General features: G+C 51.8%; 2 protein-coding genes across 23 annotated transcripts in view; one reads left to right on the top strand and one right to left on the bottom strand.

Moving 5' to 3' along the window:
- The window catches only part of GAS8 (growth arrest specific 8), a 59,205-nt gene that overhangs the window by 21,764 nt on the left and 15,479 nt on the right, over window positions 1-21,962 (top strand). For 16 of the 21 annotated variants that reach the window (XM_049109597.1, XM_049109596.1, XM_049109595.1 and 13 more), the window contains 3 exons: window positions 3,044-3,347; window positions 3,627-3,696; window positions 19,775-19,861. In XM_049109597.1, coding sequence (XP_048965554.1) covers window positions 19,847-19,861 — 15 coding nt within the window. In that variant the 5' untranslated portion in view covers window positions 3,044-3,347; window positions 3,627-3,696; window positions 19,775-19,846. Of the gene's footprint in view, window positions 1-3,043; window positions 3,348-3,626; window positions 3,697-17,682; window positions 17,836-19,774; window positions 19,862-21,962 lie in introns of those variants that run through there. The other 5 variants (XM_049109581.1, XM_049109580.1, XM_049109590.1 and 2 more) reach the window with 4 other exon arrangements.
- Window positions 4,815-13,571, bottom strand: DBNDD1 (dysbindin domain containing 1). Of its 2 annotated transcripts, none has more exons than XM_025427193.3 (4): window positions 13,232-13,390; window positions 7,439-7,585; window positions 6,943-7,083; window positions 4,815-6,230 (listed from the first exon to the last, which is right to left on the bottom strand). In XM_025427193.3, the coding sequence occupies exons 1-4, from the start codon at window positions 13,260-13,262 to the stop codon at window positions 6,073-6,075; spliced, it is 477 nt and encodes a 158-aa protein (XP_025282978.1). In that variant the 5' UTR covers window positions 13,263-13,390; the 3' UTR covers window positions 4,815-6,072. The 2 variants fall into 2 exon arrangements, with proteins under 2 accessions (XP_025282978.1, XP_048965559.1); XM_049109602.1 differs by having other exon boundaries at window positions 6,153-6,230; window positions 6,943-7,003; window positions 13,232-13,571.

The following is a 21,962-nucleotide window of genomic DNA, read 5'->3' as shown; positions in this document are numbered from 1 at the left end:
GGACATAGTATAGAGACACAGGACCCCTAATACGTTGCTGGTAGGAGTATAAAATAGGCTGTGAAAGTCAGTTTGGTTGTTCTTCAGAAAGTAAAATACAGAGTTATCATATGACTCAGCAATTCCACTCCCGAAGAGAATTAAAAACATGTCCATACAAAGACTTGTACATGAATGTTCACAGCAGTGTCATTCACAATAGCCAAAAGGTAGAAACAACCCAGATATACATCAGTGCATAAACGGGTAAACCAAAGGTGTATACATATAATGAAATATTATTCAGCCATAAAAGAAGTGAAGTATTGATAACATGCTGCAATATGGATGAACCTCCAGATGTTATACCAAGTGAAAGAAGCCACACACAAAAGGCTTTGTACAGTGTGATTCCATTTATGTGAAATGTCCCTAACAGGCAGATCCAAGGAGATAGTATAAGAGTGGTTGGCTAGGATGAGTACTGGAATTAACCACATCAGGCAAAGGGTATCTCTTTCCTTCCCTCCCCTCCCTCCCTCCCTCCCTCCCTCCCTCCCTCCCTCCCTCCCTCCTTCCTTCCCTCCTTCCTTCCTTCCCTCCCTCCCTCCCTGCCTCCCTCCCTCCCTCCCTCCCTCCCTTCCTCCCTTCCTTTTAGAGATGTATTTATTTGAGAGAGAGAGTGTGCACAAGCAGAGGGAGCGGCAGGCAGAGGGAGAGGGAGAAGCGAGCTCCCTGCTGAGCAAGGAGCCAAATGCAGGGCTGGACCTCAGGACCCTGGGATCATGATCTGTACCTAAGGTAGGCTCTTATCTGACTGAGCCACCCAGGCGCCCCAGGCACAGAGTATTTTATATAGATGATGGAAGTGTCTGAAACTAGGGTGCTAATCACATAACTTGATAAATTTACTAGAAGTCTTTGAAATATAGAAGATGGGTAGGTTTTATGTTAAATAAATCCTACCTCAATAAGTTGCATAACCAAAAAACTGGCCCAAAACAGTGGTGATTGACAAAGCCGTTCCCTAGTTTGGCTCTGGTTTCTGTAGTGGAGCTTTTCTTGTAATACACAGTCCCGGGCACTGATGTCCACAGTGTTTCATTTCCTGGGTCAGGTGCTGACATTTCTAGTGTCTGCAACAAAGCAGCCCTGATTGTCACCCACCACCTGAGTCCTTGTGTTCAGGAGAAGCACTTTGAGCAGGCCTTTGAGAGGGTCATTGTTGGTGAGCAGGGCAGTCCTGGAGAGGTGGAGGGCCTTCTAGCTCTCAGCTTTGGCAGGCTCACCTTGGGGCCCAGCTTTACTTTAGGAGACAAGAACCACAGACAGCTTTCCAAACCAAAATTTGAGACTCCGGAATCTGCCAGCAGCTTTCATTCTCTGTGTAGAGCTACATTTAGAATCTCAGACAGATGGGGCCTCTGGGGCAGTGGATCAGGTCCTGGTTTGAAATGCTGATTGCAGACCAGAGGTGAGGGGTTCCCTAGGATCTTCCTTGTGGAAGCCACGAGGACAGTCCTCTGAAGGTAGGGGTTACTGATCTGCATGTTTCAGCACAGCAATGGCTCCCTGGCCTCCTGGCTTCAGCTCAGCAGTTTAGGGAGCTGCAGTTAGCAAGTTAGGGTCTCTGGAGTACCCTCCTGGGGACAGAGATCAGGAAGGTGTTCCTGTGGCCAGTGGCTGCTGTTCATGGTCAGCTCCATGGCTGTGAGAACCAATAGCAGGTTAACAGTGCTAACCGTTTGTCTTTAATGAAATATAACATGTATAGACAAGTGTGGAGTGTTGGGTAGCCCAAGATGTCACCACAGCTTCTAGAGGGCTGTCCTGGCAGCAGTGGTAAAGCTGGGCCCAGGGTGAGTTGTTGTTACTGTTTCTGCGTACTGATAACTGCCTGTAAGCTATGGTGTAGGAGGGCACTGGGAATCACTCCTGGGCTCCAAGCTTCTGGTGTCACTTAGCAAGCCACAGAACATACCTAATCATGCTGGTTGAAAACAAGCCTCCTAAAGCTGTCTGCTGCGTGCAGATGCATCAGATCTTTACAGTTGGGCGGTAGGGTTTCTACAGAGCAGAAGGCAGCATAATGTCTGGTGTGGAAAGACAGGCACCAAAGTGGGCCTGAGCCGCATCTGTGGAGCAGATAGACTGTGAGTCTGTACTGGCTGAGCAGAAGCTCCAACCAGCCCCCAACTTTCCCTGAGTGGAGGGTGGGGATTTGCACCCACTTCCCAGCTGTCCATTTCTCCTCTGCCTTTCACTGGCCTGGGAATTTGATGTGTAGGCCTTGAGAAGATGCAGGTCCTGCAGCTCAGTGAGAAGGCGACCGTGACCTACCACAAGGCCGGACATGCTGTGGTGGGCTGGTTCCTAGAGCATGTGAACCCTCTGCTGAATATTGATCTCTCGACCCTTGGCTTCCAGGCCTGGGTGTTTACCTTCCCCAGGTGACTGTGTGGCCTGTGGTTGTGTGGACACAATACATTCAGTGGCAGCCCTTTTACTTTTCAATGAACGTAATGGTTTGGAATTTGGTTCAGAAGATTGCTCAGGGGTGTGTAGCAAAGTGCATGTGGGGGTGTTGGTTCCAGGTAGGATCTGGATGTCAGCCACCTGACACTTTTCCTCACTCCTAAGCTTTGGACCCAACAGCATGGCTCTTCCAGAACTTCTTTGGGACTGATAGGATGGAGGTGGTTTCCATGTTAATCTTTGGGGTGACCCCACCCAGACCCACCTAATCCTGGGTGGGCCCTAGGGATCTCCTCTCCTCCCATGCCCTTGTGACCAGTGGTCATAGTAGGACGAATTGGTCTAGGATGTTCCAGGGGTGAGATCTGGAGGGGGCGGGGGCAGGAGCATTGTGTGGGGATTGACCAGGGCACTGCCTGCCTGTATCTTACAGCATCTGTCACTATAGCTCCAGGGCAAGGGGCTCGGCTACGTCCAGTGCTTGCCCAGGGAGCAATATCTGTACACGTGGGAGCAACTGTTTGACTGCATGTGCACTATGCTGGAGGGAGGGTGGCTGAACAGCTGTTTTTTGGGCACATCATCACAGGGGCCCAGGATGACTTGAGGAAGGTCGCCCAGAGCGCCTATTCCCAGGTAAAGGGCAGCCATCCTAGTGGGGGGCTCTGCATGGCTTACCCCCAGCTCCCTACTTCCCGATTGTGCAGTTTGGGATCAGCAAAAAGCTGGGCCAGGTGTCCTTTGACTTCCCCCAACAAGACGAGATGATGGTGGAGAAGCCATACATTGAAGCCACTGCCCAGCTCATTGATAAGGAGGTACAGCACTTCATCAGCCCTGCCTCTGAGTAGACACTGGACCTGCTGACCTGGTGCTGAGAGCAGGTGGACAAGGTGAGTGGGGTGCTTGGGGCACTCCCATCTTCAGGATGTTTGGGGGTCTGGGGTTTGTCTTAGCAGTGCCTGCTGTTCTGGAAACAGCAGAGTGACCGGCAGCTGTGACTTCTAGATGGGCAGGCAGCTGCTGGAGAAGGCAGACTGGTGGGGCTGCTGGGGCCTCTGATGCCTTCTATGGGTTTGGTTGGTCTTAGAGCATGGAAGGGCCCAGCCAGGGAGCTGGAGTTCGGACTGGACACCTAGGGCTCAGTGGTGACATCCCTGTTTGCTCTCCAGCTCACCGCCTGCCTCCCAGAGTCACGAGAGTCACTCCAGTAGAGAAGTGTCAGCCACTGTCTTCGGGCTGGTGAGTGGGTAGATGTCTAGTTGCTCCACCCAGCTGCTCCTTGGGGCATCCTGGAATGGGGTGGGGGTTGGGGAGGTAAGGGGGTGGCTCCACTTGCTGTCCCCTACGACCTCTCCTCTCTGCTTGGCCAAGACCAGACACTGGGATTTGTTTAAAAATTTCTGTATCATTTGTTATGTTTGCCTCAAAAATAGAATTTCCAATGTGGGACAAGCACTTTCAACTTCCATTGTAAAATGTGCTATTATTGAATTTTTTACATCTTCAGAGCTCACCCTGTCATGAAGTCTGCACTAAACCTAGCCTTTGTTAGCTGAGCTGCTTGGGGACTGGCCAGGGTCCTGTCTTTGAGGCTCCCTCTGCCGGAGGTGAGGGTGGTGTGTGGTGTCCAGAACCTGGGGACCTGTTCGGTTTGAGGCTTGGTGCATCCCCTCTCTGGGATCCAGGGCATACCTCAGCACACTTGGATGCTCCCCAACCCCTACTGTTTTCTGCCTTGGATACCCTTGTGCTCATTACCCCCCTGAGTTTCCTCAGCTCTTTCCTTCACCCCCTCCCCCTGTTTGGGCCACCTGGGCACACTCTTAAACAGGCTTTGAGTCAGTTCCTGGGCCCAGGGATGGAGACCTGGTCTAGAATCTTTCATTAGGGAGGCTCATGCATCCCTCCACAGAGCCGAGTGGTGGGAACTGCCTGGCATGGGGCCCAGGGCCTGGTTTCTGAGCCTCTTATTTCATGGGTAATTAAAATGATTGGGGTTTTGGCCTCACCCTTGGCCTTCTCACAGGCTTTACTTGCTGGCTCCCTTCTTAAGCAAGCTGCTGCTCTGGACCTAGAGCTTCCTGGGAACCTGTCTGGGCTGAGATGACTTGCCAGAGTGTACCTTGTGCCTTTTTGGGCTGGGGGTGGGGGGTGAGGGACAGGACCTTTACTTTCCTAAGGACTAGAAATCCAGGGCACTTGTTCCTGAGACATAACCCAAATAAGCAGCACAGAGGAGCCCCCAGTGGCTTCCACTGGAGAAAGACAAGAGCAGGAGTTTGTCTCCTAGGGTAGCCAACCCCCGCCCCCACCACATACTCCTGAGCTCTGGTGTCACCTAGAAAGGAAGAGACTGGTTGGGCCATAGGAAGAAGTGAGATTTTAATCCGATGTTTTGTAAATAAGCTCTGCAGAAGGAAGGAAGCCATAGCTGGAAGGCTGGAGATTGGGGAGGGTGACCCTGGTGGGTGGGGTCGGTGGGGCACGCAGCTGCCCTTATAGGGTTTGATTTTAAGTGAACTTCTGGGTGATGCCTGCTGGGGTGCCCCTTGAGTTGATGCTCATCGTGTACAGGCAGCAGGCAGTGTCCCCCAGCATTTCTGAGGCCTGTTTTCTCATTGGGGAACTTGCCTTGAGCTGTGCACAGTGGGCCTACGGGATGCCCAGGGCTTCTACAGAAGAGCAGGTTTTTCTTTCCTAGAAATATTTGAGTGGGGAATGGGTCAGGGCAGGTTGGCCTGGGGACCAAAAGCAAACTTACACATTTATTTTAAAACTGTTTTTGGACTTGCTGTCAGACCAGAGCCTGTTTAGTCCTTTAGGTCATAAAGAGCAGCATTGGGAGCAGCTGAGCCTGGTGCCCTTAAGTTGGAGGCTAGGGGCTGTGCCAGGGTTCCCTTGTGTTCCTAGTCTCCCTTCGGCAGCTTTACCCCAGGCCACGACGCCAGCCAGGGGCACAGACCTAGGACCGTGCATGCCTTTGTGTGCATTTGCATGACAGGCTGTGGAGATGTGTCCCAGGCAAGGGCAAAGCCGACATGCCCACTCCCCCTACAGTCTGAGGGTTGTGCCTATTTGGTGTTTGAGCCAAGGACGGTGGGCCCGGCTGTCACACAGGAAACAAGACAAGCAGGGTCTTCGGGCCTGGGGGTGACCCTGGTGCCAGCAATGCTCCTGGGTGGCAGAAAGAGGCGACATTGTTCAGTACTGACCCTCCCTACCCATATACTTTGCTGGATAGCAGAGCATCCCATGGGCTGGAGCATCGTGTGGCCATTCCCAGACCAGAACCCTGAGGACCCTTGGGGACTTTGCAGAGAAGCTCTCTCTGGCTTAGGTTCCCCTCACCCTGCACCCACTCGGGAATCTTGCAGCTGACAAGAGCACCAGTCCTGCAGGCAGAAGTTTCCAAGAGGCCTAGGCCACTCCCACCTCATCCTCAGATGCTGTCGTCCCTGATCCAGGGATAAGAAAGGAGCAGTACATAAGGCCACTGGGCTGTGCTTGTGCTAGGGTGCCCCGAGAACCTGACCCAGAGCCACATGGGGTGGGCAGAGTGTCCATGGGGTCAGAATTGTCCAGATTTGCACTGCCTTGGCCCCAGGGCCAGCCGGCCTAGTCCTCCTTGGGCCTCTCCACGGTGAGAAATGTGTCCACAATTGCTGGCTGGCGCTCCGGGTCACCAAGCGGTTGCTTCTCTCGGTTCTGCTCAGCCCTGGTTCGTGTCCAGGATGGGGAGCGCAGACAGCCAGCCCGGGGCAGTGGGTGCAGGCCTGACGGGAACATGGGGATCAGGTCACTCCTGTAGCTACTGGGCTGGGCCTGTGTGTGCATGCCTGGCTACACAGTAGGGGCTCCTGGGGACTTAGGAAACACAGATGCCAGGCCACCAGCAACATGGATGTGTAGGTCTGGGTGTAACCTGGGCAAAAGCTCTTCTGATGCCCAAGGAGGGTCCCTGTGCAGCTGAGACCCCACCCTGTGTATGAGCCTGGTCCACAACAGCCAACCGCTCCCTTGCCCTCCCAGGGTGCTGGCTCTACAGGACTGGGATCTGACCCCTCCCTTCCCACCCCCTACCTGCACAAGGTATGGAGAGGGAGAGAAGGTTGCTGGGGCCCCATCCTCCGTAAGCTGCCTTGCCATTTCTGGGGCCCTCGGGGTCTTGGGCGCCCAAGGGGAAACTAAGTCATGGTTGAGCTTTGGGGCCAGGGCTAACTTATTATTAAATTCACATGTAGTAAATTTTGCCTTTGATGGGACTGTGACTTTGGCCTTTTGTTGGCACTTGGAAAGGAAAATCGAGGAAAACAGAAGAAAGATCCCTTAAAGTTGGGCAAATAGGATGGTACAGTGACAAATGCCAATGTTGACGCGTGTGAGAAACAATTATTTTCAAAAATAGGGGTTGTGGAGAGCTGCCTGTGATGGGCTTGGGCCCCAGGACCGCCCCATACCACTTGCCGTGCCCCAGCATCAGCCCACCTGCTGGCGATTCACTGGCCAGGCTCTCGTCGTCTGAGTCAGCAAAGACCTCCGCCAGCTCCTGGTCGGACATGTCAGTCAGCTCAGTGAGGTCCAGGAGGTCAAAGTGCACCTCCAGGGAGGAGACACTGCTCAGGGGCTCTGTTGGGAGGGGCGGGGGCAGGGGGAGGAGGGGAGCTCGTCATGGGCACGGTCTGTCCACTTGAGGAGGAACTAGAGCTTTGGGTGAAGTCCTGAGAGATCAGGATAAGATGGGGTAGACCAGACCCCCATCTGCTCTCCACACTAAAGACTAAGTGCCTTCTGTGGTCTCGCATTTTGCAGATGGTACAGCCAAGGCCCACAGAACCAGAGCTGTAAGGTCTCAGCAGCAGCAGCAGCACCCACCTCCACACGCCTGTCGGTGTGTTTGAACAGGATATGGACCCCACCCTCCATTTCCCAGGGTGCTCCTGGTCTCTGTGGAGCATGTGCCGGGCAGATCAGCTGTACTTACGCCTTCTCTCTGTGACCTGTAGGAGCCCCGGGGCTGGTATTGGGATGCCAACCTCTTCCTCGGCTGCGGGCGAGTGGCAGCTGTCCCCTGTCCCATGGGCCACGGTGCCCAGGGCTGCCTGTGGCACCTCAACCTCCTTAACTATTTCTGCAACAAAGACAGAAGGTGTTACCTGGGAGGAGAGAGGTAGGTGAGGAAGACCTGAGTGCTTAGCTCAGTGAACCCTCCTTTGTCACTCTGGACTGTAACCAGGTTGCCTGAGGAAGCCTTGGCCCAGATACCAGATGAGGGCCACTGCGTGGTGGCCTCGTAATGTGGATGAAGGAGAAGGTGTCCGATACTGTCATCTATCTCTACTTTTAGGTCCAACCAAGGGTCCAGTGGTCACTCTTGCATTTCCTTGACTTTGGGGTCCTTGTGATCCAGAATGGCCCCTACTTGCTTGTCTGACCTTTGGAAGGACTTCTTCTTCTTTTTTTTTTTTTTAAGATTAAAAAAAAAAAATTATTCATGAGAGACACAGAGAGAGAGAGGCAGAGACACAGGCAGAGGGAGAAGCAGGCTCCCTGCAGGGAGCCCAATGTGGGACTTGATCCTGGGACTGTGAGATCAAGCCCTGAGCTGAAGGCAGACGCTCAACCAATGAGCCACTCAGGCATCCCCAGTGGATGGATTTCTTATAAAAACCTATGTTGTTCTGTTTGAGTGCAAAATAATTTATTTTCATAGTAAAAGAGACTGGGGGATATTCCTCCAGGTTTTTTCTATGCAGTTTATTTTTAAAAGATGTAATTGCTTATGTTTGGTGATTTTTTTTTTTTCTTTTTTCTTTTTCAGTTGAGAGCAGGAGGTCCTGTGGGCAATCTGCTTGGTAGAGACTGGCACTCAGAGATGGGACCCCTCCCCCTTCTAGCACCAACCCCAACCCTTGTTGTTTGGGCCAACATCTTGTCCTCTTAGCTCACATCGCTCCATCCAAATCTATCAGTTCCTCCAGAATGTTTCAGATCCCTTGGTTCCCTCAGTGTCCCCATTGGGCAACCAGTGTTGACAGCTGCTTGCTAGGGGTGGGTTTCTCCTCAACAGTGCAGTCAGCAGCCAGGATACCAGCCAGGTCCTGTGTCTAAAGAGTCTCCAGCTCAGGGGGATAATAAACCATCCATTCACAGCTGTAGAGCTGGCTAGGCAGCATCTGGCCTCCTCTAGGAGGGTACCACCTTCCCTGGGAGGTGTGGCTAAGGGAAGATGGGCCTGGGGACCCGCCCATGCTATGTCATCACGTGGGGTTTGGGGCTGACCAGGTTGGATGGGGGCTCAGACAATCTGGTTTCCACCTCTCTGATGCATTTGGAATGGGGCTTCTGAGTATCCTTGGAGGGTAGAGTTACACCCACTAGTGTCCTGGCCCGCCCAGCCCAGCAAAGATACCTTTCCACCCAAAGGGCATGAGAGATGTAATTCAGAACTTGCTCTGACCTGGGGTGAGGAGGGACGCCTGCCTTGAGCTTCTGACCAACTGTCTGAGAATACCTGTCAAGAGTCGTCAAGGAGCTTTTCCTCTGTGGGACACTGCTTTGTTTCCTTGAGTGGGGAAGTACAGCACCCTGGTCCCTCTGAGGGTGTATGATGGGCTCATATCACGCTGGCCTATGCTGTCCTAATTCTGAGACCCTTCCATACACATGGCTCGTGGTGATAGGTGAAGCAGGGGGACAGTGGTAGGGGATGCATATCATCAGGACTTTGGCTGCTACTCTGAGTGAGCTGGGAGAAGGTGCTGAAGGATTTTAAGCTGAATAGGACAATATCTATTTCCATTTTTTTATGAGATGCAGGTTAGGTGGAAGTTCATTGTTGAGACAGTACAGGTTGAGGGACAAGCATCATTATAGATGTTGGGGTCCAGGGGTCTCAGACAGACTAGCCTGTTGGACTAACTATAAGAAGCACATTTTGACAAATGTCAACATCCTTGAAAGAGCAAAGGATCTACTGCCAATGGCATCATAGAGTCAACAGAATATAGGAGCCCTGAGTGTTTGAAGTCACCGGGTGTTTAGTCTTTTATTCCTTTCCATCTCACTTGGCAGTGGTCTATACTCTGTAAACTGTGGGTCCCTGGTCTGTGTCAGAGCTACAGGGTGGAGAGAAAAAGCCGAAGATGGAATTTTTGTTTTCAAGGACACCAATCTTTTGTCTGGAAGAATGTGATAAGGATTAAGAGTCACATGCCAGGGCAGAAGATGCCAGGGACAGAGGAGGTTCTGAGCCCCCAGGGAGGAGCATGGATTGATGTTGGCATGTAAAGCCATTGTAGAAGATGGCTTAGTGGTTCCTCCATTACTACATGTAGAGAGTCACCACACAACCCAGCAGTTCCACTCCTATGCTTACACCAGGAGAACTGAAAGCACCGATCCACACACACAATTTGCATGTGAATGTTCATTGAAGTATTATTCACAGTAGTCAAAAGTGGAATTAAAGCCAAATGTCCATGAACGGATGATGGATAAACAAAATGTGGTCCTTCCACACAAAGGGATATTATTCAGCCATAAGAAAAGAAAGCACTAATACAGGCTGCACCATGCTTTGAAAACATGGTAACTGCAAGAAGCCAGTCACAAAAGGCCATGTATTATAATATTTATATAAAATGTCCAGAATGGGCAAATCCATAGAGTAGAAAAGTAGATTAGAAAAGACATAGACAAAAAAAAAAAAAAAAGAAAAGAAAAGACATAGACAGTAGATAGACCATGGTTTCCAAGAGCTGGGGTATGTGTGGAATAGGGGATGACTAATGTGTATGGGGTTGCTTTTCAGATTAATGAAAATATTCTAAAAGTAGAGGTGGTTTCACAATTTTGAAAATATACTAAAAACACTGAACTGTGTGCTTTAAAGTGATTTTTATGATAAATCCAAAATGGAAACAAAGATTGAATTTGGATGGAATTAAAGAGCAAATCCAAAAAAATAGAAATAAAAAAATAAAGAGCAAATCCAAGAGAACTTACGACCTCAACTAGCATTTGCTGTGCACCTACTATGTGCCAAGCACCAGGCTTAAAGGCTGGGGGTGGGCAAGAGGAGTATGATCTCTAGGACCTAGGCTGGGTCCTGGCACACAGTAGGTACACCATAAATGTTTGCTGAATGAACAAGCCCAAGACCGCATCCCATAGTTTCTAAGTAGCTGTCCATGGATGAGACCCACAGCTCTTCCTGGGGTGTGAGACGGGTGATCACAGAGGCAGGCATGGGGTGGGGGTACTTGGTGTCAGGCTGAGCAGTAGCTTGGTGGGCTTAGGGGCACCTGAGGCCAGTGTGTGGGGTAGCAACACCGTGATTCTCAGCTCACTGCAGCCCCCATCAAGCCCCTGCAGGGGGCACTGCTGCCCTGACCTGTGCAGGTAGCAAAATAGTGCCCCGTGGTGACTGCGGTTGGGTTACCACAGTTCTGCCCCCAGCACTGATGGCTGACGTAAGTGGATATGATAGGGTTACCTTGTGCTAGGCTGCTGACCTATTTTCTGGCACATTTGTGTGAGAACTTGGCCCAAATCTTGAGTTCCCTGCTGTGTGTCCTGGGCCTTGCCCTGAGCATTGAGGAGATGCTCTGAATGAACAGATGAACAAATTCATGAAGCAAATAAATGATTATCACATATGACAAAATGGCAGTGGGGAGGGAGAGATGGGCACCTGTACCCCATTTCCCTAGCCCCTTGTCCTTGGACTGCAAGGATGCCAGGGGGCCCTGGCAAGGCACAGCCTTCTGAGCACAAGGCCGTGGCCTTTCTCCTTGTGGCTGTTTGGACGGGCTTGGAATTGGCTGGGACCAGAACCTTGGTTTACCAAAGACCCCAGTTGGGGACCCTTCAAGAAGTGTACCGCCTCCCTTCTCATCTCCATGTCTGCAAACTTTGGTATTTAAGAAATTATTTTGTTTAGGTGCAAAAATGGGATTTTCATTATGCTCTACGAAAACCTTATCTTTTAGAGATATTTTCAGAAATAATAGATGAAATAATAATGTCAGATGACAACTACACATTACTACTGAAGGGAGGTTGGTGGTGGTCTGGTTGAGCAGACTAGGAGGTGACACACGGAGCTTTATTGCCCTGTTCTACTTTTGTGTGTGCTCCACATGGTCCAAAATAAAGTTTTCAAAAGTCAGTGAACTGAGAGAATGACAGTCACAGGCACCCATACATGACCTCGTGAGATCCCAGACAATGGAGATCACCAGGCCACTGTGTAGGCAGGAATTGGCTCTGGAGCATAGGAATATGAGCCCTCAGTGTGGCCTCAGCTGTGTTCCCACCCCTAGTCCTGCACAGAGTAGGCACCTGATAAATACATATCTGTATGGAATAGGTGAGATTCAGAACCTGGAGGATCATAAGGCCCCTCTCCCAAATGCCTTCCCTCCCTGTTGCACTCAGGGCTCCCACAGTCCTGCAGGGGAAGTGAATCTGTCCCCACTGACACAAGTGGACGTGGAAACTGAGGGCCAAGCTGCTTTGCCCACAGTCTCACAACTCTGGTCCCCAGCCTTTGCCTTCCAAACCTTTCCCCTCAGGTCCCCACAAAGCTGCCACTGGGAAGTTCTGGGGCCTGGGGTCAATGGCAAGAAAGAGCTGGATCCCTTAAACAAATGACAAAACAAAGAAAACCCACACCCAGCAGCTCTGGGTGTGTCTGCTGGTGTTTGCAGGGTGGGTGACAGAGGGCCCTCAGCTGTCTGGGCTGCACCTGCCCAACTCAGACTGCAGACACAGCAGCGGGTGGGCCCATTGCTTCAGGACACCCCCCCTGGGGCCATCCCTTTGGGCTCCAGATGAGGTCGCTGATGCAGCGAGGGTCCCTCCGCAGGTCCCTGTGTGGTCAAGAGCGGCTCCCGGCTCCCGGCTCCCGGGGATGGGACCTCTAGGAAACCCATGATGCATCTGGGGCCTAACCAGGCCGGTGGAGGCGCCGATGGCGCCCGAACACTCCGCCTGAAAGGACTCTAGAGGTGGAGGTTCCTACAGTTTTCCTCCCTGTACCAGCTGCCGCCCTGCCCGAGCCAGACTCCAAAGAGGGGCGACCTAGGTAGAATCTCAAACAGTCACCGAGGGCTGACAGGGGCTTCGGGGAGGCTTCCCTCCGTGCACACCTGCCCTCCCAGAGGTGAGCGCCCCTGGACCGCGCCCAGGCCGACAACCCCTGCCGCTTGGGGCAGGCCCCCCTCAGGCCACGCCGGTGCAACGCCCCCTTCCCCCAGGCCCTGTCCCAGCGCGGTGCCCTGCAGGATCCCATCCCGGCGGCGGCCTCCCTGCCCTAGCCCCCGGCGAACAAAGCAGACGCGCGGCCCCGGAGGGCAGCGTCGACCCCCACGCCTCGCGGAGCGGCCCCCAATCTACGGCCCAGACACGCCCCATGCCCTGGCCCCCGGAGCCCCGGCTCTGCTGGTTTGGGGTTCAGCACGAAACTCTGGGCCAACCACCCCGGAGCGCGCCTGGCGGCTGCCGGGGCCCAAACCGCAGAGGACAAGGGGGCGGGGACGTGATGTGTGCGCCCCCCGCCTAAAGCGGGGGCCGTTCCCGGGAGGTGCCCGGCCTGGCTCCCCCGGCGGCAGGCCCGGCTCAAGTCGGAGCTACCGGAGGGTCTCGTGCGGCCCCCGGGAGCGGCCGGTGAGTGGGCCGGCGGGGGGGGGGGGGGGGGTGCGGGGGAGGGGCTGCGGCTGGCTGCGGGGAAGACGCAGCTCGCGGACTCCTGCGGACTTGGGGCCGCACTCACCTCCCGGGCCGGCGCCCTCCGGGGGCTCCATGCGGCCGGCGGGGTCTGGGAGGGGCGCGGGCGGCGGCGGCGTCACCCAGCCCGGGCGCCCCTGCAGCTGCGGCGGCGACTCGGCCCCAGCTCCCGGCGCAGCGCATCGGGGCAGCAGCCGGGGGGCCGCGGCGGCAGGGAGGAGCCCGCGGGGCGGGGCGCGCAGCTGCTCCGGGGCCCGGGTTCCCCCTAGCATCCTCCCCCCCCAGCCCCGCAGCACAGGTGCGGCCCCGCCCCGCTCCGCGCGCGCCCCCTGCCGGCCCAGGCCCTGCGGACCACCTCTCCCTCGGACCTCCCGGTCCCCGGCTCGGCCTGGTGCCTTCTGCGCCCCCAAAGCGCTCACTCCTCCTGCGGCTGCGCCAACTTTCTTCCATTTGTTCACTCCCAGATATTTATGGGGTGCCAGCTACGGCCGGCTCCTCGAGGGCCAGTGGAGCTCCGGGAGGCACAGAGGAGAAGCCAAGGCAGCGCCCACACCCTTGGCCCCCATGCAAAGAATTGCCGATTGTGATTAATCCTATGAGGAACACTGGGGGTGGGGGTGGGCAAGGGTTTAATGGAGAGGCCAGAGCGTGGCGGGGGGGGGGGGGGGGGCGAGGAATGGGAGGTAGGGAGATGGGAGCGGGCAGCGAGAGCGCCCCGGGAGGGAAGGCAGGGTCTGGGCGCGCTGAGAACACCAAACACAAGCCCCTGAAATGCGTCCCTGTGCCAAGTTCTTTGTGCACAGTATCTCAGTGATACCCCCAGAGATCCCAGGAAGACGGTGTCCTGGTTTTCCAGGTGACGAAGTTGAGGACAGACAGGGTAGGTAAGCTGACCAAGGTTGCACAGCCAGGTCTGGAAGCCAGAGGTATGAATCCAAGCCCAAAGACTGCACTTTTATAAAAACAAACCAAACCAAAGAAAAACATCGGGGGGAGAGAAAGAGTTTGTTCCCAATTGGGAGTAAAAAAGGCCCACAGAGGAGGGAGGTGGGTATGAGTTTGGTGTTCACAGGAAAGGTACCCTCTCAAAGGCGGGTGGTCCATCCAGCTTCAGCCAACCAAGGCCCTCACTGCTTAGCTAGACTCCAATCATATACAACCCACAGCTTTTAAGACTGTCAATCACAGAGGCTAATAGTTCTCATTTTTCTTTAGTTCACAAAATAAATGAAAACAAAAACTGCAATCTGCAACCTTCTAAAATGATTTCATGACTCACTAGAACTAGCCCTTGTTATGAGCCACGCCTCCCTGCTACATTAAAAGGTGGAGAGAATGGCCTCTCAGGGAAAAAACTGAGTTATAGGATGGGTGGTGGGGACATAGCAAGCCAGTGAGTGCCTTGGGAAATTGGGACAGTTGGGTGGGCACTGGCTGTTCAGAGTCAGCTGGGGTGGCAGATTGTATTTCCCAGGATGGCCAGATCAGTGTCTCTGATTCCACTTCCAGAACCTTCTACTCCCATCAAGACACTCCTTCTTCTATACCCCTTTTGTTTGAACCTGGGCAAGGCTTGTGACTGCTCTGGCCAATAGAGTGTGGCAGAAATGATGTTATGGGACTTCTAAAGTTGGGTCATAAGGGGGATTCAGCTCTCCCCCAGAAAGCCCCCCTGGAAACTGGCCACTTTATGTGAGGAAGCCCAGGCCACTCAGCAGGCCATCTGTGTGTGAATGTTCTGGCCAACAATAACCATTAGGCCAGACTTGTGTCTCTCAGCCAATAGGCAGACCTGAGACCTCGCCTTTGAGCCACCCCTCTGGGGACAGTTTGTGGAGCTGAAGTGAGCTGTCCCCAAAGAGTCCTGGCAGAGTTGTAAATCCATGAGCAAAAGAGATATTGTCACTGTATTAAACCACTACTTTTTGAGGGTGACCTGTTATGCAATCATAGTAACTGTAATTGCAATTGTTTAATGATTATTCCCATGTGAGAGATGAATAGGTGGTTACAGAGGGAGTTTTGTCAAAGGCAATCCCAGCTGGTGAGCAGCAGGTGATCTGACTCCGGAGGCCAGTGTTTTATTTATTTTTAACTTTTCATTAAGAACACTTTCAAACAAAAGGAGAGAGAATAGCATGATTAACCTGCATGTACCCATCACACCATCACCCAGATTCAATAGTTACCAACTCAAGGCTCATCTTGTTTCCTCCCTACTATCAATCACCTTCCTCCACTGCTGGATGGGTTTTGTTTTGTTTTGTTTTGTTTTGTTTTGTTTTGTTTTAGGTAGGCTCCAAGCCCAATGTGGAGCCCAAAATGAGGCTTGAACTCATGACCCTGAGGTCAAGACCTGAGCTGAGGTCCAGAGTTCAGACGCCTAACCAGCTGAGCCAGCCAGGTGCCTCTGCAAGATTGTTGTGAAGCAAATTTTACACATATATAATTTCATTTGTAAGAACTTCACTATGGATCTCTAAAAGAGAGTCCCAAAAATAAATAAATAAGAGAGAACTCAGTCTTTTTTTTTCTTTTAATTTTTATTTATGATAGTCACACAGAGAGAGAGAGAGAGAGACAGAGACATAGGCAGAGGGAGAAGCAGGCTCCATGCACCGAGAGCCCGATGTGGGATTCAATCCCGGGTCTCCAGGATTGCGCCCTGGGCCAAAGGCAGGCGCTAAACCGCTGCGCCACCCAGGGATCCCTCTTCTTAAATACTTTATTATCCTAATATCCAGGCATCTATCGAGTTGATGTAGTGGCCCAAGTCAGTTTGCCTGACCCACCAAGTAAGCAGGTATTAGGAAAGGCCAGACATTAGTCAACATGGTCAGTGGGTTTGTATGTATTAACACTTGCTCTGTGATTTTGCAGGAAACTCAGCTGCCATTTATCTTGGTTTCAGAGCTGCACAGCTTGATGCTGAATAAAAGTATCTTGAGCCACACATATGAAGAGAGGGCTCTTTTCTAAAGATCTGAACTCAAATCCAATATGAAAAGCACAGGTCACTGTGGGCCTTGTCAGGAGCCCAGGGGAGTTGTCAGCCAGGCTCCCTTGAACTATTCATCTCTGCAATCCATACTGATAAACTAAGCAATGCTGCTGGTTTTGACAAATGAATTCCCTCTCTTCTTATCCTTAGCTAACCTTCTTATTTTTGCCCTTTTTTGCTGAAAGGAATTAATGTTAATGCATTTATTTAATTCAGAGATCCCAGACATCTAAAGCAAAGAAGCCAATTAACGTGAGGCACCTAGCATATTGGGTTTGCCAAAGTAAGTGTTAAATGACAACAGTTACCCCTCTGTGTTACCCAGCTGCACTGTGTTGCCTGCCAAAACTCCTCTGGAAGGCCTGGCATTAGTGGGCAGAGGAGGCCCTTATCAGGCCGGTGGTGTCTGGGCACAGAGGCACAAGCTCTTGGCTGTCCAGGCACAGTGACATGGCCAGACCTCAGAAAGGCCTCAGGGCCTGCTCTAAATAAATCATGGCTCTGTGCAAGCTCCAAACCAAGAGCAGCCAGGGCTTGGGTGAGCAACAGGAAGTCCCTCAGGGTCATCACTGTGGCTCTTAGATCCCTGTCTCTGTGTGCACCTGGGACGTAAGTGAGCCCAATGAATGAGGCATCTTCCTCCTTGGGCGAGACTGGCAGATCCAAGCTCACCCAGGCCCATCTTCAGTACTCATGCTCTGTGCCCAGTGCAACTCTCCAGTGGGGAGGAGATTCTGGAATCTTCTCCATCCCCAGATGGGAGGGAAAACATGACCCACTGCACTAGTTAGGAAGATGTTAAAGTAGAGAGTGCAGAAAGAAAGAGGACAAATGGTGTGTAAAGATGGACAACTGCTAATGACAAACTCTCAGCTTTCTGGTTGACTAGAGCGATGTACCTAAGGTAATAAGATGAAATTCACTTTCGAAATCATATAATGGCTAGCAGTTTTCAGAGCAAGAATTTTTGTTTTGTTTTGTTTTGTTTTCTGCACTTCCTGCCTGGAAACTCCTGGCAGAGGTTTCTAGTTTTCCTCACAGGGGGAAACCTAGCTATCTTCCATCCTTAGCGGGACAGCGGGGGTGGGGGTGCGGAGGGGGTGGGGGGAGTGAGGAGGTGGGGGCAGGAATCTTCGAAGGTGGGCGGGTGTGTGTGGCCGATGGGCATGACCTCAGCCCAAATTTGAATCTAATTTGGATAACGCCTGGGACCCTTGGGTGGCAGATCTTCCTTTCCTCCCTGTCCCCCTCCTTCACTGAAGGCATCTTTACCGAGCATCTGCTCCGTACAGCAGGCGCTGTAGCTAAGAAGTGGAACTTAGGTGCTAGTCGGGGAGACACGCAAAAAACAAAACCAAGCACCACCAAAACGCAACGGGATGCGTTGAGGAGCTTCGGGGAGATCAAGCACGGGGTTGATGCCAGGGTGCTGGCAAGACCTACCCACTCCGGCAACCCCGGGCTCCGCCCAGCGCGCGTTGCTAGGAACTCGCCTCCGCGGTTGCTAGGGGCTGTCACAGCCCTCGGAGTCTCGCGAGGATCTTCAAGACTTCGCGCAGGACCGCCCATCGGTTGCCGGGAGACCGCGCAGCCTCCGCCCGGCTGGCGCTTCTGTCTGCGGGGGGCAAGAGTCGACCACCAGAGCCATGGTGAGGAGGAGCGGGGGCCGGGGGCTCCTTGGTTACCCGGCCCTGCGCGCAGAGAGGCCCCCGGACGGGGAAGCCTGGGTCCCCGGGACCTGTGCACGCTGAGACCCCAGAATGGGGAGGCCTGGAGCTCCGGGTTACAGGAACTGAGGCCTTGGTACTCTCGTGGCGTCTTGGGGAGGAGAGCACTGGGTGCTCGGGGTCCTGGATCGCGGATCCCACACGCACTTGGACCTGAGCGATCCGAGCTCTCTGAGCTCTCCAGGATCCGGCCCTCGCAGGGGTGCTCGTAGACGCCCCGCCCCGATCCAGGGTCTGGTGTGCACGCTGTCCAGAAGGACCTGGTCAGAAGGATTTCCTGTTTGGAAGTCTCAATCCTCCAGATCTTTAGGACTTAGTACAGGCAGGCCTAGGACCCTGGTGCATGCAGCGTCCCATGGCGCACAGTCGGGTTCAGGGACCTCCATTCTCTGGGACGAAGAGCCTGGGGCACACCAGCGTGGCTAGGGGTCCCTCTGCACCAAGGGGTCCTGGACAGAGCCTCAGGGTACAGTAGCTGCTGTTTCCTTGCAGAGCTTCGGAGGAGTCAGGCCTATACGGAGCAGAGCAGGGTGAGAGCTCATGGCTTCACCAGTTCTACATCCCTGTTTCTCTCCCGTAGTAGGACCCTCAGCTGCCCCGCCCTGATACAGGAGTTTTCAGGAGCTGGTTTTCCAGGCAGACGCAGCAGGAGGGAGTATCAGCTGGTGGGGAGGATGCCTCTCCCAGAGCTATGCCAAGCCCCTGCACTTGGCTGTGAATTACCAAGTAGTTAAGAACCTGTGGGACCTTCTCTTGGGCTGGACTTCTTGGAGTAGAAGGCTGGGAAAGAGGGCAGGAGGCTAGGAGTAAAGATTTCAGTGCATGGGTCTTTTAAAACCAGCTGGAAAAGACCACCAAAATACCTACGTGTATCACTAGCTTGTTGGAATATGGGTGATTTTCCTGTTTTCTTTTTACGTTTCTGTGTTTTCTAAGATCCATGTAAAAGTTTTTTGTAAAAAAATTTTTTTAAATAAATTTTTCTTGTAGTCACAAAAACGTTAGACCTGTAGACATACATAAATACATATAAAAGCATTAATAGAAGCATTTAGATGCACACACACACGTGTTACAGAAACATGTAGATGCATGCACACACAAAAGCATGAATCACAGAATTAGTTAGAAGTGAAGGCAGAAGGTAAGGATTTGGAAGTTCAATACCTACTTGAGTGGCCCTTGGCAAGTGAATGGGGGTGGGAGGTTCTTTCATCTTGTCCAAGTTGTTAAAAGCAAAAGTGACACTATGACCAGTTCCGTGTGGTTCATTTACAGAGCACCCACTCTGTGGTGAGTGCTGTCTGCTTCAGCTCTTGACCAAGGCCCTTGGAAGCAGTTTTATATTTGGAAGAAAGGAAGCCTCATGTCACCACCTGTGATCGTTGCTGTAGGGCCGTTTCTCCTTACCCAGTTTTTTTGCAGGTTTCTCTATGGTGGTTACCAGGTATTATTGCCAACATGGTAATGTTTGACAGTGTGCTATTGGGATTCTTCCTGGCTAAGTAAATTTTGTATTCATGCCCCGGAGGTCCCTGCCACATACCAAGGAGTCGATTTGGAACACGTTCCCCCTCCCTTTCTTTTTGAGGGAGAAAATGTTCTCTTCTGAAAAGGATGATTTTTTCCCTTGCTTCTTGAAAGGTGTCAACAGAGAATGTGTGGGGTGGTTATGGGTGGGAAACCTGAGGGCACAGTGATGTGCTCCAGATGGGGCATGAGACAGTGAGCAATAGGAGAGAGGTGCCAGAACAGGTACTCTTATCCCAGTATGCCCAGGGGCTCATCAGAGCCAGCCAGAAGGTGATGCCTTTAGACAGAGTTTCCCTTCCTTACCTAATCATCTTTTCTTTAATCAAAGGCACCCAAGAAGAAAGGAAAGAAAGGGAAAACCAAAGGTACCCCGATTGTTGACGGGCTTGCTCCGGAGGACATGAGCAAGGAGCAGGTGAGCAAGGCCTTAGCCTCGTCTTGGGTCGGGATGGGACTGGTGGGTGTTGCTCCAAGTTGTCTCTGGCTGTGTGTCTTTATGAACTTCTTTCAGACTACTGCCTACTGCCTCCTTGTCTGTCTCCCCTTAGTCTGTTCCTGCACTTCTATCCAAACCAGTGTATGCTATCTCCCATTTCCATTCTTCTCATTTTCTCCAAAACTATCAAGTGCAGTACATATTTTTAAAAAAACAACATTACAGGGATGCCTGGGTGGCTCAGCAGTTGAGCATCTGCCTTCAGCTCAGGACATGATCCCGATTCCGAGATCAAGTCCCACATCAGGCTTCCTGCATGGAGCCTGCTTCTCCTCCCTCTTTGTCCTTCTCCAATTGACTTATTTCTCTCAGCATAATACCCTCCAGTTCTATCCATGTGGAAGCAAATGGTGAGTATTCGTCTTTTCTGATGGCTGAGTAATATTCCATTGTGTGTGTGTGTGTGTGTGTGTGTGTATACACATACATATATATACCAGATTTTCTTTATTCATTCATCTGTCAAAGGACATTGTGGCTCTTTCCCTTTCCACAGTTTGACTGTTGTGGACATTGCTGTTACAAACATTGGGGTGCAGGTGTCCCGGGATATAAAACCTATTTTTAATTTTCTGTGTATCCTTTCAGTCTTACCCTTTTATGTAGCTGATGTTTGCTGAGCTGTTATCACTGTATATGCATATATAGTATTCTTATTTATTTTATTTGCCATTAAACAGTTGGAATTATTTTAAGTCACTTGTTCATTTTGATTAAGAGCTAGAGAACATAATTATATAATTATAATTTCAGTCAAAAGCCTCTTAAAAACTGTAACACAGGGATCCCTGGGTGGCGCAGCGATTTAGCGCCTGCCTTTGGCCCAGGGCGCGATCCTGGAGACCCGGGATTGAATCCCACATTGGGCTCCCGGTGCATGGAGCCTGCTTCTCCCTCTGCCTATGTCTCTGCCTCTCTCTCTCTCTCTCTCTCTGTGTGACTATCATAAATAAATAAAAATTAAAAAAAAACCAACTGTAACACATTATGAATGATGAGAGCAGATGTAGTGCCTCCCTCAGCCTCCATCTTGATGACTGACCCGTGAGTGTCTGATAGGGACCTGTGGAGGGTTCCATGTCAGCTTGTGTGTTAGTGTTAATAAACCTAACTTTCTTTTGATATATTTTTTTAAGATTTATTTATTTATTTGAGAGAGAAAGAGCAAGAGAAGGAGAGAAGCAGACTCCTCACTGAGCTCAGGGCCTGATGCAGGGCTTGATCCCAGGATCCTGAGATCGTGACCTGAGCCAAAACCAAGAGTTGAGTTGGAGGCTTAATGAACTGAGCCACCCAGATGTCCTTCTTTTGATAGTTTTATGATAAGATGTAAATACAAAGGAAATACCATGAGCTGAAGGTGGAGAGCTGGGCAGAGGCCCTTGCACAGTGGTGAGGAGTTGCTTTATTCTGTATGCAGGGAAACCATAGGTAGTTCAGCAGATGGTAATGGGTTCAAGTTTGTATTTTGGAGAGATCACTGGAGCTGCTGTGTGGAGATTGGATTGCACATCATATTGTCCCAACACTTGAGCTGTTTCTTGTCTCTGTGGATACAGGACTGGGACACAGCAGTGGTCATTCTGCACGTGTGCGACTGCCACCCCAGATCTCTCCAGGGTCCAGCAGGGTTGAGGGACTGGGGACAGCTGCAGTCAGTTAATTGGATGATTACTCTATGGGCATTGGGCTCCGGGTGGTATGTTTTTTTTTTTTTTTTTTAAATATTTTATTTACTTATTTATTGAGAGAAAGTGAGAGAGTGAGAGCAAGGGGAGGGCAGATAGAGAGGGAGAGAATCTCAAGCAGACTCTGCTGAGCACAGAGCCTGATGAGGGACTTGATCTCATGACTCTGATATCATGACCTGAGCCGTAATCAAGAGTTGGATGCTTAACTGACTGAGCCACCCAAGCACCCTTGTTTCCTGAGTTTTTTTTTTTTTTAAGATTTTATGTATTTATTTATTCATGAGAGACACACACACACACACACAGAGGCAGAGACACAGGCAGAGGGA

Source organism: Canis lupus, chromosome 5, assembly GCF_003254725.2.
Source record: "Canis lupus dingo isolate Sandy chromosome 5, ASM325472v2, whole genome shotgun sequence".
Lineage (NCBI taxonomy): Eukaryota > Metazoa > Chordata > Mammalia > Carnivora > Canidae > Canis > Canis lupus.
Note: the sequence above shows the minus strand (reverse complement) of the source record. Positions and strands in the feature narration are given on the sequence as shown.